Raw genomic sequence first — 19,447 nt, 5'->3', positions numbered from 1 at the left:
TCAAATTATCTCATAAAATCGTCAAAAATCGATAAATGTAAATGATGCTATCCGGGGGTCGTCGGACAGGGTGTACTTGGCTGGCAGCACGGTACATACCGACCTCTGTTCCCCATATTCGAAGGGATGTACTCAGTGCCAACTGTTTTTATTACCATCATATTTCTTCCAGCGCATCATCCTTGTGTCATCTTACTGTCCCCTCACTACCCCACACACGATGCCGAGAGCACTAATCATGCTTCCATGGGTATTTCTAGGTGCTCTCCGTTGCTTACGCCCAAAGACACTCACCCCAAGGCCACAATTGCTTATATTTGAAAAGTTCTAATTTCTATTTGAACCAAGCCTCTGTCTCTTTCTCTCTCTCTCCCCCTCTTTCACTCTCTCTATTCCTCTATCTCTTTCTTTCTCACACACAACGCCAACGTCCGGCAAAAGTACGGGTACGGTTTTGAGTACATAAGTGATGGTTCTCCTCAACGATGTTGGTGTTGGTAAATTTCCATTTTTCCGACCTTCGACGGTAACTGACAAGCGTCATCTTCAGGATCGGAGGGAAACTCCCAAGGAAACCAAAACCCACTGCAACCATCACAACCGCCCCCCGCCTTCAGGTGCTTGCGCACACAGTGTAGGGCAGAACCGTCGAACAGTAGGCAGTAACGATGCCCTCCTGATAAAGTATTCTAATTTCGTACTCTAACGACATCGCTTTGACAACGGAAAGCCGGTAGGCAAGGGGAACTTAACTCACCCTTCTCAGAGCAGCAAGGTTCAATCCAAGGAGAGAGGGTGAGCACGATCGTAAAGCATTTTAAATGGCAATCTCATTTAAGGGTGTATGCAAACCAGGTTAAAATTCACAAAACAACCCATAACAATTTGCTAAAAAGTTGTTGTGATTTTATACTTGTTTATATTTCATCACTTTTGAATTTGAGTTTATTATTATGTATGAAGTTTAAAGGGATGAAAATACACTGAACATTGAAACAGAAACTGTAGAAATAAAACATATAGAAAGATAAAATATCACTTTATCTTCTGAACTGTATGAAGCTAAAGTAAAAATACTTCAAACGCAAAAAAAAATTAGGTTTTGTTCCATCCCTTATACCAAAAATAAATACCTTCAAGTCTGCCATTTAGTCCTTGCCCAAGGTTTTGCCAGCCTAGGGAAAAATAATTGAACTACCACTCCCACCACCAACGCGAACCCATACAACCACCTCCTGCCCAGTATTCAGTTTATTCGGCACTCGTTTAAAGCAATCCACGCCCTTAGGCTATTCCCTTGCTCGCCGCATCACTTTTTCCTAGCTGCCAGTGTTGATCTGGTGATTTCGGTCATGGTTTTTAATAATTTAAGGTTCGCAAATGAAATGCTCCTACTGTTTGTGTGTGTCTGTGCCTGTGTATTTGTGTTAATACCGATTCAGTTTCAATATTTGTTTCCTTTTGCTGCTTTGCAGACAGTGACGGTAACATTGACAACGACGAAGCGTCCGTTGCTATCAATAATTTAAATTATTTCCCTATAAGATTATAGGGGTTGACAGTTCTTTGCCGTCGCCATTTGGTGTCGCCCTGTCGTCCGTATCGTCCGTGCTGGAGAAAGTCCCGTGTCTTGTGTCTCCTTGGTTTGAAGAAGCGACTGATAAAACATCGAACGGGAACCCCTTCTTTACCGGATCTCGTAACGCGTATCTCCTGCCACGATGATGGATGTGTGTGCCGTGTCTTTGCTAATGCTAACCAAAGCTATGACGGCACAGGATCGTAAATGCGTGGACGAACGCTGCTGCCAGCTGTCCCGTGCTATTGTGACATGTGAGCAACACGTCGCTCGAACCAGGTCGCTGGTTGTATTGACACTGGCATAGATTATCATTTTGAGTTGGAAGGGTTTCGGTGTGTTCGTTATCGGAACGTTGAGTATTTAAAAAAAAGCAAACCCCAATGCAGGGGAACGACCGCAGTCGATATTTAATAGGGGATGGAACGAATTGAGACACCTGCAGGGTCCACCCGGCACTGGTGCGAGTGGGTGGGAAGTGATGGCACGTGTTGCGTGAATGCTAGCTGTCATTCTAATGTAGCCGTGCCCCCGCACAGCTGTCCTTACCGGCAACAAAAAATCGTCCTATTCACGCCAACCGTATCATTCGAAGTTGAATAAATTATTTTCCACCCCGTAAAGGCACTCCGTTAACCCCTTTTGCCACCGCTCGAGGGCTTTCCACTGTTCGACTTTGTTGGAAACGCGGCGAGGGCAATGTGGCAGCGCTGGCAAAGACTAACTAATCACCCTGTCGACCCTCCGTAGCTTTGCAGAGGCTCGTGTTTCGACAAAAGTGTGGCAGAGTAAAAAATGTGATATTGTTCGGCTAGCATTCCAACCGAAGTTGAAGATAGCTCATAATTACAGCAATTTTGGTTTCGTGCTTCGGCGGAAGTTTCCTTTTTCTTTCGTGCCGGATCCTTTCGGAGGGAGGATTTGAGAAAGGGAGATGGGGGCAAAGTAAAACGCTTCGCCCTGAAGGTCTTGGTCCCCTTGAGAACCGATGATGATGGCTCAATTTCTTCGAGGTTAAAGTGTCTCTTTCCGTGCCGGGTGAAGTTTTCTTTATTAAAGTGTGCCATAAATCATTCAGCTGATTGGAAATTAGAACACGCACAGAGGAAAGACTATTGCTCCAATGGCATCATTCGGTTTGGTGGAGACTACGTAAGTAATCATCCGATGAAGGATATCATTAAAGAAAGAGCTCTTGAGTTGATGAAAATGGGCCATTTTTGGGCAGCGTTGGTTTCACGCACACGCAATTAGTGAACCATTTTTGGTTAGGAACGAAAATTTGGAAAACGAGTTGTCAGCTGGGCCACGTTGCATACAGTATTACGGTGAATTATACATTTCTCGTGATGAAAACAGCTTTGTTATGTTATTCAGTAGCTTTGGAAAGATTCTTTTCATGCGTAAAACATTCAATAATCGTTTTTGGGAACAAATTTTGATGATTGCTATTATTTAAATTACAGACGGTTTCATACAATATTAAATCATTAATTCATTCAAAACAACGTCTTCTACAGCGCACCATGGAATGAAATTTTTAATAATCGCTAAGAATAAATTACAATAAAAAACATTCATATTCAAATAGTCTTTCTTAAAAAATCGTCGAATATCCAATGCAGACCATGCACGTTTATCACTTTACGTCTAGAATTTTGGTCAGCACTTTTACTCGCCATTTTTCAACTTTTCCGAACTTCACTAACCAAATCCAACATCCACCTGCACGAGAAATTTAAATATTTTCCTGACCTAAATCTTCATTTGCATAGGAACCACATTTTTCCCGCAGCTTTATGCTTGCACCATTTTTGTGGTGTGGTGGATGGGATTTTAGGCGATAGAATTCAATGACCACACCTTGCGTAGCCTGAAGGTGATGTAGACCGGTAAAAAAATGCGTAAGCTTAAAATAGATTTTACACGGGAAAAAAAGGAAAAGCAAATAATTCTGACCAGCAGGAAAGGTAAGCGACGAGCTATTTCTTCCCGCGTCTGACATACAAAGCCACGTAAATTCACACATACACCAAGCATTCAGGTATCGACTCGGTTGATAAAAAATGGGCAAAGCTTAAAAAAACACACTTAAGTGGTAGAGACCTTAATAAGATTTTTCATTTCTCGGTATGTATTTACGATGTGACATCCACTGCTGGTTCCATCCAACCCCGCTTGCTGGATGTACAAACCGTGGAAGGAAGTAAGAAAGGAAGGAAAAAATCTTTTAGAGGAATTGATTTCCGCTTCTTGCGAATCCGCACACACACAGCTGGAAGGCACGGTGCGTAATAAAATATGCAACACCTCTAACAGTGCGTCTCCTCGATTTTTGGGTCGCCTCTTATTTCATCTTGGGCAAGCAATTTATGTCAGCTTTGCTGGCGTGAGATAGGCCGCGAAAAATAAAGAGACACCGCCGTGTAGCGTACATGAAGACACTGACACAGCGGGCGCCATTGCACAGCGAATGACGAATGAAGCCAAGTTAAGGCCGAGAATCTGCCACTAAATTGTCCTTGGCATGATAACTTTGCCGTGCCGTTGCGTACGACACATCGCACGGCGTGCCAAAGCAACGTGACAAGAAAAGGATCGCAAAGTGGAAAACCGTTTGGGGCACGGGTGTGCAAGACGTAGAGTGTGAGACGATGAGCGAAAAAGAATGAAGTTGATAAAATATTAACACGATATAAAATGAACATTTTTCTGCTCATTTCTTGATCTTATGGATTCTAAGCGATATACCCGCGGTATATGCATGAGATGGGGAGAGGAAGCCGTGGGACCGTGTGTTTGAGGGTGGCATCGTATCCGGTGGGTAAAATATGAACATAAAAGCTGCCATTTGACACTGTTAAATTTACATTCGGTTACGCTACGTGGGTTTTTGTCATGAGGGATTTTTTTTTTTCATTTTGACTTCGCAAGCCAAATTTCATAGGATGGCACTGGTTCAGAAATATTCTCTGGAGTATAGTTTCTAAAGAAACATACTTTATTAACGAAGTCTTTGAAATACCGTGAAAACAATCGATGTTGCGTAATTTTAACGTAAATAAAATATTTTCAACTATTTCACTAAAGATCTTCTTAGTTCTTGAAATGTGAGAATATATCAATAAACTCTTTCTTTTAAGCCCTCTTCCAGAGTTCATCACGTGAAACACTTTAATTAGCACGACATCGCTACTCAAATGTATTCATTTTTTACTAAGCCCAGAGAGTCACGTAACCACGTAACCATTCCAGTATTGTAAGTGTAATAGTAAGGGTGCGTGACGTGTTTGATTGCCTCGTACTACAGTGCAATCCGCTTTTATACCCTTTTGGTCAAGTATTTCCCTACTCAACCATCTATTTATTGTTGCCCTATTTCACGACAGTCCGGCAAAGGTTCACACAACATGGCTACAAATGCATTAAAGAAATGGCACCGAACTGCAAGCCCCTAAGCAGTACACTAGTTACGCTACCGCGAATTTGCGCGTTTCGCAATGAAATCAAGTTCGCCCATTAAAGCGATTCGGGATTGCGTGACAAGCATCGCTTCGCCCTGCTCACGTCAGTACCGGAGGGAGCCGTTACTTCAATTGGGATAACGAAACGCTCACTCCCCCTCCAAGATCCACTGACCGGGATCAGCTGTTTTCCTCGGCGCGTATATATGCGTGTGTAATGCTGACGTCATAGTACGTTGCTCAAACGCTTCGTAGTACACGTTTGTTTTGTCAGCAGTTAGAAGATCGTATCTTTATTTATTTTTATTTGCTATTGTTACGACGCTTAAAGAGCTTGCTGCCAAAGCTTATACAGTATCTACCTAGCAATTTTGGACAGTTTTAGCTAGGTGGAATGGAATAGGATGACAAGTTGGGGTGCAAATTTAATGATCGGCAGTTAACTACGTCTGCCAGCTATTGCCAAGCTAAGCACAAATAAGGACCCTTTGCACAAATGGCGACGAAATCGGCATTCGCTCATAGCACAGGCCACACACAGGCACAGGCGACGACGCAAAGGCTCACCAGCCCAAGAAGCCAGCAGCAAACGGATCCACCCACTTTTCCTGGTGGCTCTGTGCAGTAGTAGGCCAACGCCCGTTTGGCCGTGCCAGGCTGTGCTGTTCATGCTGGCACGGTGGAAAAAAAGGCTCAGGAGGCTGGTCTGAGCATTTCGTCTTTGCCAGCACTTTATCGTCGTTGTCGTAGTCTTCACCTTTGCTCGTGGCGCTCTCCATTCACGGACGACGATAACTACGAAGCAGAAAGACACGGCACGAACGTCGAGCAGAACCGGGGCCAACTTGAGACCAACCGGTCGCCACGGTTTGGGAAAAATAATCACAAGAAAACTCGCTCCGGTTTTTCCGCCAGGCGTGAGCGAGAAGGCCCGTTCGCTGGGAAAACACGCTCCCGCTCATCCCAACAACCGGTTGCCGCTCTCTGGCACGGCGTGATTGAGACAGTTTTTGGCCCTTTCTGTCATTCGGGCCGGGGTTTCCGAACGGTTCGGTTTCAACTTTGCCGTTTTCCCGGCGAGTGGTGGTTTCGTCCTTTCGCTGTGCTTTCGGCAGTTCAGTTTTGGGGCGACGGTCGCTGTGGCTGTGCTTGTGCTGTGGCACTTTCTGCATGTGGCTCGATCCATACTTTCTCACACACACCTAAACACACACACACTTGGTAACATACGGAAAATAAGGCTTTGCTTTGCAAACGCAATGAAAACCAACGATTTCAACGGTTGCACCGGTGCAGTTGACAGTGCGACTGGTGTTCCTTCGGAAGGTAGCACAGCACTTGCTATTGTTCTCACTCCCAGCTTCGTGTGAAGCGTGTTGGATAAGTTTGTTATACATGTATAAAACGTTTAAGTAATGCATTTCCGAGCTTCCTAAAACGATTTCCTGCCCAATCGTCCTGCTCTAGCCCGGTTTGCTTGGAAAAAACCGAAAACGATTTTATGGATTTGTTGCTTCGAAGGTTTTATGTTTATGGCCATTTAAGGCTTGTCAGTTTGGTGGTCATTCTGTGGAAACCGATATTTCTACCACTTAAGGCAAAATTTCCCTCTATCTGTTACAACTTCCATCATGCCATCTTCTGGCACACCATCTTTGGAAAAGGGCTAGCACGAAAGAAGAGCCACTTCAGCCGCATAGCAAGAGAAATCGGTATGTTACGTACCATCTTTCCCTCGCGCCTACGACCACCAAGCAACCGTTATACACTTTCTACACCCTCTCCCCCAAGAATGGGTCTGGGATTCGGAAACACGAATGATTGCTGGAAATTTTTATTCCCTACGCATCAACATTATCTGTTCTCTTTTTTGTGTTGTTGCTTCTGAGGCCCCTTTCCCTCGGGTCTGGATTTCTTCCGGTCGGACCGCTGTTGATGCCACTTGCCCAAACCCCGGACACTGCTCTACATCACTTTCACGCAACCCCCAAGAGCCAAGTGAATTCCAGTGAAAATGAGGGAAACACACTCGCTTGCCATTACTGTATCTGGTCCGCTTCAGTCCCCTTCCCGGGAGGAATCTTCTGCTTTCTTCGAGTGCGTAGAAACTCAGACCCAGTCGGGAACACGGCATCCGTGTGTATGCGCTAAGATGAGAGCACCCATGACGGACCGAGGAATCGTTGTTTATGTGAACCATAATGTGAAAATCGATAAAAATTTAAACGGATGAATGAAATGTTTTATGGGGGCGGTGATGTGGTTCTGCTATTTTCTGCCTGCATCCTTAGCCCAGCATCTCCCATCCCGAAGATCTCGGGGTCTTCGGTATGTGTTTATTTGTTTTCGTTGCTTTTTCGCGTGGAAGGAGACGGGGTTTTTTTGTGAGTTCAACTCAACTACGCTATTTTCGTAGCTAGCTGGTGATGCTTTTCGGTCAAACCCTCGTCATAGGGCTGACCAGCTCCGGTATGATCGATCGACAAACTGCGGCATTCCGGCAAAGTTCATCAGTGGACAGTGAACAAGTTTGTGATATTTGTGCACAGCACAAGAATAACATTTTTGTTTGTTTTTGATCAAGCTAACCAAACGTATTCTAGCAAGCATTGAATGAGTGTGTGTGTGTGTGATGATGCGTGATAGCGTGGTGAATAAAATACTTGACCAACTTTTGTATCTCAACTAATATTGAATGCATTTCAATTATCAATACAGTGCCGATATTTGAGATTCTTGAATATTTTGATGTGATGAAATAGGTATTCTACGATAACATTTTTTTGGTTCAATAACAAAAACTCACAAAAAGTGTTTAAAAAGATCTTGCAAAAATATTCTCCAATATTTTTTACATCGTCGTCCTTCGTATCATACGATTGCGACGATGGAATTTTGCAATTCTGGATCATCTTCTTATCGTACCTTCCACGAAATTGTACGCCCACGTGACCAAAGGTTTAAGGTCGTTGGATTCTCATACACGAATAATAGAGAAAAGATAATAATGCTGGGATCACCGTCATCTTTCCGACATGCCATGCTTGGGTATTCATATTTTCTTTGTTTTCAGCAATAACGGGTGAAGCTCATAGCTACTTAACGTACGTTGTAAAAAAATAAGTATACTTACAATAACTTGAGGAAAGTCAACTTTCCCTTGACGCACAACTTCTATCATGTGAACCATATGGAATGTATTGATTTCACTAGATGAACAATGGGATATGAATTCACAATGTTTTGCGACCGGAATTATTTCTGTTTGATTTTTCACTGCTTGGTCTCTGCTTGCGGTTTTGCTTGGATGCTAAAACCGAGAAGCGTCAATCAAATGTAACGACAAACCCTTCTATACCAACAGCTACGCTGACGATATTGCACTGGCACAGTTGGTTGCTGCCCCGTGTACTGTACTTTGCCTCTGTTCTCCAAGACGCCACTGGATGGAATGACACTGTTTTGATGGATCGATTGCACTCGGGTGATGTGAGGGAAATAGAATGCGGGCTACTTGCTCGAACGCACAATATTGTATGGGTTTACAACAAAGATTGCATCATGTGATACAGTTTGATTTGGAATGATCACCGAGCCTGCCTAAATTTCTGCTATTGAGCGCTTCTGGTACTTTTCTAGCTTGGACAAATGTTTCTAGGAAGATTCGAGCGTACTTTAAATGGTTTAAACTTTATGCTAAGTTTATACTTCAATACATATGGATTTCAATTCGTTTGCTCGGTCACTTTATCACTTTCACCACTACGCAAGAATTTGATGCTTGCTTTCGCTTCACTTTTGTGTTTTTTTTATTTTTATTTTTCTAGTGGTAAGATGCTTCAACACAAGACGTTTTGCTATATGCACAAACACTCACACACTAAAAAAAAACACGGCACACTGTATTGAGTTTTTATAGATGATTTGCGTGATCAATTTGCACGGCACTATCCACGGATGCTCTAAGCACAAACTTTCAAACACCTACCAAAGATAGAAAGGAAACGTTAACACTCGCGATTCAGATCAGGAACGATCGTTTAACCAGCGCTTGGTGTCGGTTCCCCGAAGTAAAATTCTAAATCTTAATTCTGAATGGATCAATGAAGCATTTGGCTACAAAACCATGAAGAGCAACACGAAGCAGGACAAACAACTGCGGAATGATTGATTGATTACGTGCGGCTGATTTTGTTTGAAAAAGTAAAACAACCTAAATGGCGCTATTGCGTTTGATTCTGCTGCTTTCTTTTTTTCTTCTTCTTCAATTTGGAATCACTCCATGGGATTTACCCAATCGTGTTGTTATTTTATCCTTCCTCTGAAACAAAGAACCAAAAGCTGGTGGATTGCAAAACCAAATGAATCACCCACGAAATGACTTAAATCTTAACGATGATTTATCTAGGCTTTTGGCAGGCTGCGGCTCCATCTGCCGTAGTCGAAGCATAGTCAGAAGTCTGATCCTGGAGCTGACGTACTCAAGACAAGGAAGGCAAAGTGCAAAAAAAGCACAAAAAGAATCCAGCCTCTGATGGGTTTTCGCTCGCCAAAGACGAAGAAAAATTGCCAGTTGAAATTTATGATAAATATGCTCATCAATAAAAATAATGAGACTCGAACGCGCGCGAGCTAACATATTGTTGGGATTTGGCTTGGGCCGGGACAGAGACTTCGATGCGCTAGCGCTTGACGAAAGGGCGTTTCGGGAAATGGGATGCTTGCTGCGGATGATTCAATTTGTGTGAAAACGAACACTCGAACATCGTTATTAGCAATGGGATGGTAAAAAATGGAAGTCAATGCTTGTTCCTTCATTCAGAGAGAGGTTATTAAGAAGCAAATACTTCTAATGTTGAAAACGATTTTGCTAATCTTTCGGTATCAAGCCACTAGGTATGTGAGGAATATTAAAGTTGCGTGAATTATTTAAACCATCGCTTGTATTTATAGAATTGTCTTTCGATCGACGGTTAGTAGTATGCAGAACGTTCACTTTTATCACTAAGCCACTCGTTTGCAAACCTAAAGTTGCCACGTTGTCACGTACACATTTCACATCTATTCACAAAGTTTCACGTATTGTTCTTCCCTAGCGCCTTAAAGCCCCACGTGTAGTTGATTTAGCGAAGGGTTGTGAGTACCGTAAGTAAGATCTGCCACTGCGATCTTGCTGCGTAGTCGCTGAGTCGTATTTTTGGGGGATTTTGCGTCCACCGCCACCGAATCGCGGTCGTGCAGGCGTTGGTTGGCGCTCGTTCGCTTTTTGCGTTTCGCTCCGGAAAACACAGACACAGCTTATACAGACAGATAATTAAATATAACAACAAACAACAAGTGTATATGATCACGACTTAACTATACAAAACTCAATTGTAGACTGAAATCTAATGTTTGTTTGTAAGTAGGTAGAGCAGCCGGAGGACGGATATCTGTCTTTTTTATGACCGTTGCATGGGGTAGCCGCGAGGTTCTGGCAGCAAGTACCGATGCGCGGTCGCAGCACGCTCGGGTTTTTCCTGCCACGGCTTTTGGTCGGGCCAGCAACGGAAACCCGACGGGCGGTCGGTGTTCGCTTCGTTCGCACTCTCACGTACATACAGGTGCCTGCCTGCCCTGCTTGCTGGCTCGCTCGCTCGCACACCCACCGTGGTTGGGCTCGGAAAATTCGTTCACTTTTCTTGCCTGGGTGAGGGTGGTCCCGAACCGAGAACCGATTCTCAGAAAGGATGAAAATTCCAGCGTAACTTTTTCCCCTCGATACGAGGCGAGCAAACAGCGAACCCTCGGACGGATGCGAACCAAGTCCTGTGAACCAAGCGGAGAGCAAGTCGGCATGCATACCGAGCCTTTTTCGAGCAGTGTGAGTGCGGGTGTTTCAACGAAGGAGAATTCGAGCAGTTAACGGGCATGTCCCGAAGCGTGCGGTTTCTCCTTCGCAACACTAACACTGTGGAGCGAACGTAAACACGCGCTCGTTCGCTACCCCATCTGGCCAAACAATGTAGCTACAATGTACCAGCGCCGGTGTTCCCCGCTCGGCCCGCTTACAAACACAGACGCGAGAGGGTTGGATGTAGTGCGCAGGTGCGTCACATTCCACGCCACTACACAAGGGACGCGTGTTCGGGCACGCTGGGAAGAAACTTCGGCAAACGGCACACTGTTGATTCTCCTGCAGCTCCCGAGCGTTACATAATTTCCTGTCGTCCGCTGCGCCCGATCAGCACAATAACAACGTCCCCCTCTTCCCCTTCCCCAAGATAATGGAACCGATAAAAGGGATGCTGAATCCGGTGGTGTGGTGTGGCAGCTTCGGAACGACGGTGCACGACTACGGCGACTACGACGACGACAACGACAGCGACCACGGCACGGTGACCTATACATCTTTGTACATGTGTGCATGGCAGGCGGCTTTTCCGGCAGGGCAGCACCTTTCACTGCACACACAGAGGCGGGGTTTTCCGGCTGCGAAACATGCGCACACATACCGTACCGGAGCGGAACTCTAATCAATGTGCCGCGGCTTCCCCGCTTCGTTGCTGCTCCATGCCGCTAGCATCTTCGATTGGATGGGAATCTATCAGTGTTTTCGGAGTTCAATCGAAAGCACTTGGGTTTTGGTAGGCATAATGCAATGATATGTACCCAAAAGCGATGTTTCGGAACAATAATTTTATGTCCTTATAGGTTTGCCTACCAATTCATAGTGGAAGAAGTCGTCTTTTGTGATCGATTTGATAGTCCATAAAGGCCTGCCTTATTGTCGAGCAGACCGAGCGCACGTTTCAGTGCTACCATCGTGACATATGTTTTCTGATTTATGATAAATTGAAACAGAAATTAACAGAACAAACTGTTTTTACATAATTTATTTTAAAACTATCGTCTCGCGAACCGTTTTACACAGTTGAAACCATTTTTCCATGCTGTGTGATGTTGCAAATAACCAAGCAACGTGAAAATTGATGATGCCATAAAACCCATGTTGATCGATTATTGTTTTATAGCAAGAGAACAAAATGAGCTACGAGCTAGCGCTTGTTTTCCATCAGAGTTCAACAATAATTCGTCATTGTACATCCTTTTTTACCATAAATGATCCATCATATGAATAGAACTGTGCTGCAAAAATGTTTTACCCGCACAAGAAGGGTGATAATAAAAATACCCCATAGATACCGATAACGTTGACAAACAAATGTAGGCGAGGGTGAAAAATCGATACTGCTTACCCATCACATGTTTACCCTCGCCTGGCATCGAGAGCGGAAACCCCTTCGGGATTCGAGTAAGGGTGGCCTTTCAATGAGTAAAAGCAATGCTGCGTTGCAGACGGCGCCCATAATTGCCTTATCATCAGTATCATCTTGTTTTGAAAGTTTTCTTTGGCATTTTTATACTTCATCTTGCTCGCTTCAATCCATTCAAAGGCTAGCGCTCTGCGACCGACAATCATACATACAAAAAGAAATGCACACGCACACATACACGCATACTTACTCTCCATTTCCAATGATATATTAATCGTTCTTCCAAACAGTAAACCACTCATAGGAGAGCGTTAACGTAGAAGTGTTCCCAGTGGTATTATTTTTTGCCTTTTTTTGTTGGTACCGATGAAAGACAAGAGTCACACGAGTTTGGATAATGCCCGGTAAGACTGTTTCCCCTTTGATCCTGTGAAAGAATGCTACTACATGGTTCTACCCGCCTTGCCTCAGCTTCAGTTTCCCAGTTCCCAGAGTACGGTTCAGGGTCGCTATGACTTCATTACGGTACAGTAGTCATTAAATAAATTAGCAAAGTTAAATTGAGGAATGCGGATGCGGCCGAGGTTTTTGGACGGGAAAAACCACCGACAACGGTGTGGTACCACACCACGCGGCAATCACGCGCGCGGTGTGCGCGCTTTCGGCAGCGCTAGCCACGCGTTTGTTGTTTGCCGTTTCCGTGTCGTCTGTCGTTTGAGCCGGCTCGATAAAACGCCAACTCAGCATCACTTCCGCCCCCGCTACGCATTTATGCTTCATCGGAACAGTGTTACTGCCAAATAAGAGGGCAACGGGGAGAAAGGGATGGTGTGTATGCGCGCGTGCGTGGGTGTGTGTGTGTGCGGATGGATTTTCTCTAGTGGAAGTACAAGATTGTAATCGCTGGAGTTGAAGCTGAACAGTTCATGCAGGGCGAGCATGAGCAGGTTGTGTGCGAGAAGAAAAAAAATGGAAAAGTACTCGATCGCTGCACGCGTGGGCATGTGTTTGGTGCGTTCGAATCATAGACGAGCATGTCAAGTGTTTTGTTTAGATGATAGGGAATGAATGTACGACAGCTTTCCATATGGTAGCGCGAGGTCTTTTTTTAAAGAAGATTTAATAAAAACATATTGGAGACCTTCTCTCTGTGTGTGAGTGTGTTTTTTTTTTGTTAAAAAAGTTGTGTTCAATTCGATTTTTAACAAAAAAAAAACACAGACACTCACACGCAGAAATAAAATTATACATCGGTAAATTAGCAGCAAAATATCTATTTTCTAATTTATTGTGTTCAATTTTTACATGTCATCAATAGGTACATACATTTGCCAATTTTAACGTATAGACACATTACTTTTTCTTCTGCTTTAGCACAACAGCCGTTGTCGGGTTAGGTCTACCTGCGCCACTTTCAGTGACCTATTGATTACCCATAGCAGGATAGTCAGTCTTTCGTATGTTGGTACGGTCCATACGGGGTTTGAACCCATGGCAGGCATGTTGTTAAGATTTTCGAGTTGACGGCTGTATCACGAAATCGGTTTATCAAGAATGGTTTATAACTAAAATATATAAAATATTCGAAGCAAAACAAATGGTCAAATTCAGCCATGTTATTGAGGTCAAGATGAGTTAATGAAGTAATGAGGCATGTAATGAACCACCTCTTTGATTGTGTGTAAAAATCGATTACACAATTTAAATATTAAAGATAGGCTGGTTGAGGAATCTTTATAAATGTGTATGTAACGGTAATCAGAAGGAAAAACAATACAAAATACATCAATTTCTACTGAATGGCAGACTGTATAACTGTCAAAATCGCAATCGTCGTTGATCGCATTTCGAAAATCGCCTGTACTTTTAATTAATCAAGATGCAGTATAAACCATATATTATAGTGCATCGTAACACTTTTTGTTAATGAATTTTGTTAATACTGCAACAACCACAACAAAGTGTGCCGAATCTGACAATTGTGCAATCGAAGATAACAATAGTGTTATTAAATTGGACAGGGTAGCTTATAACATATGACCTGTGATCAAGTGGTACACAGCAATGTTTATTCAAAAAGACGATTGTTATAAACATGTAGAAAATTGTTTATTGGACTGGTAAACTCTGTTTTTATAGGTATCACTTGGTTTAAACATATTCATTGATATAAAATCTTTTCAAGTAATATAACATACAAATAAATGCTTAAGTTATAGCTATGTACATAAGAATTAGTATTAAAACTTTCAGATGCTTAATTTCAATGATAAAATTGCAATACAATATTAATTATATACTCAACGATTGCTAGTTTATAAAAAAACGAGTACATATAAATGTTTAAACCTCTTGATAGTACTTATCCCTTATGCTACTGTTCATCGGTTGGCATCGCAATGAAGCTGAATATCCTTGAAATCATGATCCTGTTTTCCATGCTGATAAATTCATTGGACCATATAACAGAGAGGAGGTAAACAAAAAACAACTCACGCAGAACATAAAACAACTCCGAAGAGAGCCACGCACTCTTCGCCACGTCAAGAAATCGGATATTTATTAAAACAACGCAACGGTGGAAAAACAGAAGCACTTCAGGAAGGATCACTATTCAGGGTGTATATATCCGTAGGCGTCCGGCACTCGAGTGTCCTTCAGCAGGCCGTAAGGCGAATTGCGTCCATCGGATTGATAATAAGATTTCGCTCGGCGCATCGGGCTGTTATACCGCCGCTGGCTTTTCGCTTCTTTTCCAAGCGGGCTTTCTTCTGTCAACATGCGACTGACCATATCCCCGTTTGGATGGTTTTAATTAGCTCCTGGAAGCTGGAACTGGAGATTCACAGTCAGGCGCGTTTCCCTTTCTATTGCATCGGAGTAGTAGAAAATGGAATCCGAGACCAATCCTGAATGAAACCGTTCGCTAAGAAACTAACAACATCATCCTTCGTCCAGATCCCATGAAACGTGTTTTTTTTTATAAATAAATAACGCCCTTGCAGCTCGTTTTGCCTTTCTTTTCTTAGTGCCTGTTTTGCGTGTAGGTTCATCTTTGTTATTTGGTGATATTGCGCGATCTGACTACTGGACAGTTCATTGTAAATTTGATCATATTTCGTCGTTTGCCGCTTCTGGCAGGTAGTAGCTTAAGATTTTCCTTAGCCCAAAAAAAAGACGTTGTCAACGGGAATAGATCCAGTTTCAAACTAAATTAATTAACCATTGCCTAAAGCGTCTCTAAGACGAGATTCACGTGAATCATGGCTACAGCCGGGTGGGCTATAATTTTATGTTTCATTATGCAAACACACCAACCAAGCTCCAAAAGGTCCCGAAGCTGGGAGTAGAATCAAAGGAAGTAAGTGACGCAACAGTCCAAAATGTTCATTTTCTAAACAGAAGCCGTCAAAAAGCATTCAGCAGCATTTTGAATGCTTTAACTTACATCACAATCGTACGGCTTGTGTTATACAAACTTTCTTCATTATAATTTACCTCCAGGGGAACCTGTGAACTTTCTTTCTCTCACTCTATCTGTTTGTTTGACACATTTTCTTTTTTATTATACCTACCCGTCCCAGCCACGCTAATGGTTTGGCTAGCAGGAAAATCGGGCAGGTGTCATAAATAAAAATATAATTTGATCCATACAAGTTAATTCGGCCGTGACACGCTGGCACCGAACCATGCCAGCTGCACATCGAACGCTGCCGATTGGCCGACAGCACTGATCAGCAAAATTGACAGCGGACTCCGTCGCGGTGCCCGGCGAAGATTGTACTTCTGTTTCGACGCGGCATAAGATCACGCCAGCGATATGCTTCAATATTTCCCGTTAACACATCGTTCGTTCCGGTGACTCGATTCTGTGTGACATTAAATAGGAGGAAACTCCCATCATCCTGAGCAGTCGGAGAACTGTGTTTTCGTGGGAGTGAAACCTACTGCCCGTTTTCCTCATTTTCGTTCCGCACTCTTCCACCTCGCCAGGCTCCAGCCCTTGAGACAAAAAGTGTAAGAATCTTATCGGCGATAATGATCTGGAAATGTCATAATAATTTCATCAAAGCGTGAAATAAGAAATATTTCACCCTCAACCAGACCAGGCATGGAGAAATCGTTTTCCACTGGGCAGCATAAGCATCGGCAACATTGTCTTCCCTCCGTTCTGAGGAACGGTTGAAGCGGTCATTTTCCAGCCTGCCATCCCAACTCATGTGTGTTTGTGCGTGCTTGTGTGTGTGTGTGTGAATGCCTGTGTTTTGCTGGTTGAATTTTCCACTCGGTCCTGGATTTTGTTTGTTTTGTTTTTCTTTCCCTGTCCAGACCGTAGTGAAGTAACGATGGTTGGCGGCGCTTTTATTGTGTTTATCTTTTCCACCAAATCTATGATAAACACGCGGGATTCGTTGTCGGCGTTGTACTATCTCGATGGTAGATGTTCATGTCTTCAGTTTCTTTTTTTTGCAGGAATATTTCCTTCTCTTGCTCGCACTCTCAGATTATTTCTAACGGTAGCACTTCCCATTTCACTCATTGTGGTGTGTGTGTGTACCGGCGTTTTCCTCCTTTTTCCCATTTTACCCATGTTTTTTCACGATCCATCGTCATTGCACTGTTGCAGAGTTTATCGCTCGATGGCGACGAGACAAAAGTGACTTTGTTAATCCACCGTCCCCGAAATGGTCGTTCCTTCCGGCGATCGTTTGAAGTTTCGCATACTACCTCTTGCTTCGTGCAACACGTTATCTCCCTTCCTAGCTCCTGGTCTGTCACAGGATTTTCTTTGTCACTTTACCGCGCCAAACACTCATCAGACGATGGGTGGATTACCAAGCAATTGTCCCTAGTGGATGCTGGGACGGTGCGGTAGTGTTGAATCTCTCCGTAGGAAAACAAAAACAGGCATGTCATCTTTCTTTTAACCAACCGCAAGATGTAAAATTATGTGGTTTTACGAATTTCTGTGAATAAACGAACGCTCGTGGGAGTCAAAGAGAGCCTAGCGAATCTGATGGTGGGGCACGTTGTGAAATATCTTAATTACACCTACAGGGCGACAGACTTTTTTTACGGTTAGTAGTTGTTGTTTTGTGCTTGCTAACCCGTATGATAGCGTATTAAGTTAGATTGGGGTTTTAGTGGTTCCTTTTTGTGTGGTGAAAAAACTAAATTATTCACTGTGCGTAAGCATAATTATCCAAACTATTATTTTCATAATATTTTATGCTTCATGGTAGAATTTCAAAAAAAATCATATAAAATAATTAGATAACAAATCATTATCGATAGAAAATCTTGTTTATTAAACTTTTTAAAATTCTACGTGGCTATATAACATTTGTTAAACTTCAACACCATGAGCTTGCAGTTGTTATTGTTTACGCTTTAGAATTACGCTCAAACTCAGGGGAGACATCTTCAGCCAATGTGACGAGGGACAGAGCGTTTTTGTAGCCAAATTACGCAGATTCTGCAGGCTATGGTAAACGGCCAAGGAAGCGATGATTTTATGTTTACGATTATTATTTTTATTATAGCACGTTGTGATTTCTTTTATGTGCTTTGCGGTTTTGCTGTGCGTAGAACGAAATGAAGTGTTCACTTCTATTATTTTCACAAAGTCTTAGGGAAGCAAACATTGTGGGAAATGTCACTGTTTATACTCGGTTGTTTAGAGCCCGCCAACTGCCACGTCATGTCAATGGCGGCGATGTGCTCCAGCCTTAAGAGGTTTTATTTGCAGTAGAAATGCAATAATTGTTCATGGTCGCGAGGAGTTTGAAGTAAGTTAGATAAATCCCAAGTCGTCTTGAGTGGGTCATATTTTTACAGTTGAAAAAAAAAAACTTAGTTTTAACTAATTTTTTTATTATTTGATTATGCCTAGTAACAGCATAATTAGTATCTGGCAATTCACAATTTCAATTCAAAGTTTAATTTGCAGTGGTTATTCTACATATATGTTATAAGAACATTATTATACTTCAATAAACACATTTTAAGGTTGAAAAGCGGTTTTCTTAGCGATAGTTAAATTAATATTTACATGTCAAGAAATTTACGTAATATTTAAAAGCGGATGCTTCAAAGCCCGAAAAAATTGAATTATGAAAGATCATTTGTCCTGCCATCGCTTCTTTTCATCTATCAAAACAACAGCTAGTGTGGTAATAGCACCATACAATCTCAGCAAAATACAATAAAGAATCATCTGTAGAAGGCCAATTTATTTTATTTAGATTTAATTTGATTCGCTTGAGTGAAATGCTATTAATCATATTTTATTCCAACTGGAGTACCTTTTCTTTCGATCCTGAATCTCGTGTTTTGATTTTTACTTGCTGCTTTAAAAAGCCCATCATGCATTGGAGTGGGCAGGTAATGTAAAAAGTTTTACAACCATAGATTCATTTTCCATCACCCGACTTTAGACAGCTGCGTGGTTCAATGGTATGACCATTTGCTAGAGAAACAGAATGAGCGAAATAACCGAGAGGGAGTGTGGTCTCAAAATGGCTTAGAAAACCCGAACAGTGTCAAGATCAATCGCAATGAGAAGAAAATAGAAATTATGTAAATAGTTTCATGCTGTAAAAGCCAAGTGAAGATGAAACAATCTATAAATCATTGCCCATGCGCTCGTGAAACGTGGAAGCTGTTGCGGTCTTAAGTGGTTCTTTGATCCCAGTTTGTATTCCGCTCCGTCCGTGCTTGGTATGTGGACAAGGTGAAATACAGATCCGATTCACCATCTAAAAAAAATCGTATCGTATAGGGAGTGTAGGAGGAAAAGTTTCGCCAAACAGCAATTACAAAACGTACTTACCGACGTTAAAAAGTTACTTAACGATCTTTACTTCACCACCGTTTCTTACGCTACGGATAGGTTTGCAATTTATTTCTTCAAGCCATTGCAATCATCATCATCATCATTATCAACGGCGTCCACGACTCATTTTTATGTGGCGTATTTTCATGTTCGCGAAGCGAAAATGACCATCGAGAGAATCACGCTGTAGCGAAGGTATGTAATCTTACAAGGAAAAGTTTTTTAGACTCCATTGTCCTTTTCAATTTGGTGCAGCGCTTGGTAGTTTGCTCGCTTCTAGTAGCCAATGCACTAACGATTTTAAAGAACCTGT

The 19,447-nt window shown here is 42.6% G+C and overlaps 1 protein-coding gene across 15 annotated transcripts in view; it reads right to left on the bottom strand.

The window, feature by feature from the left end:
• LOC120951204 (CUGBP Elav-like family member 4) overlaps nucleotides 1-19,447 on the bottom strand; it is a 321,851-nt gene that overhangs the window by 141,917 nt on the left and 160,487 nt on the right. For 2 of the 15 annotated variants that reach the window (XM_040369774.2, XM_040369784.2), the window contains exons 1-2: nucleotides 10,188-10,683; nucleotides 8,177-9,027 (exon numbers count right to left, since the gene is read on the bottom strand). The exons of 11 other annotated variants lie outside the window; for them this stretch is intronic. In XM_040369774.2, the coding sequence (XP_040225708.1) occupies nucleotides 8,177-8,233 (57 nt within the window). In that variant the 5' untranslated portion in view covers nucleotides 8,234-9,027; nucleotides 10,188-10,683. Of the gene's footprint in view, nucleotides 1-8,176; nucleotides 9,028-10,187; nucleotides 10,684-19,447 lie in introns of those variants that run through there. 2 more of the 15 variants (XM_040369779.2, XM_040369785.2) reach the window with 1 other exon arrangement.

The sequence above is a fragment of the Anopheles coluzzii genome, chromosome 2 (assembly GCF_943734685.1).
Source record: "Anopheles coluzzii chromosome 2, AcolN3, whole genome shotgun sequence".
Taxonomy (NCBI): domain Eukaryota; kingdom Metazoa; phylum Arthropoda; class Insecta; order Diptera; family Culicidae; genus Anopheles; species Anopheles coluzzii.
This window is presented reverse-complemented; position numbering and strand designations above follow the sequence as displayed.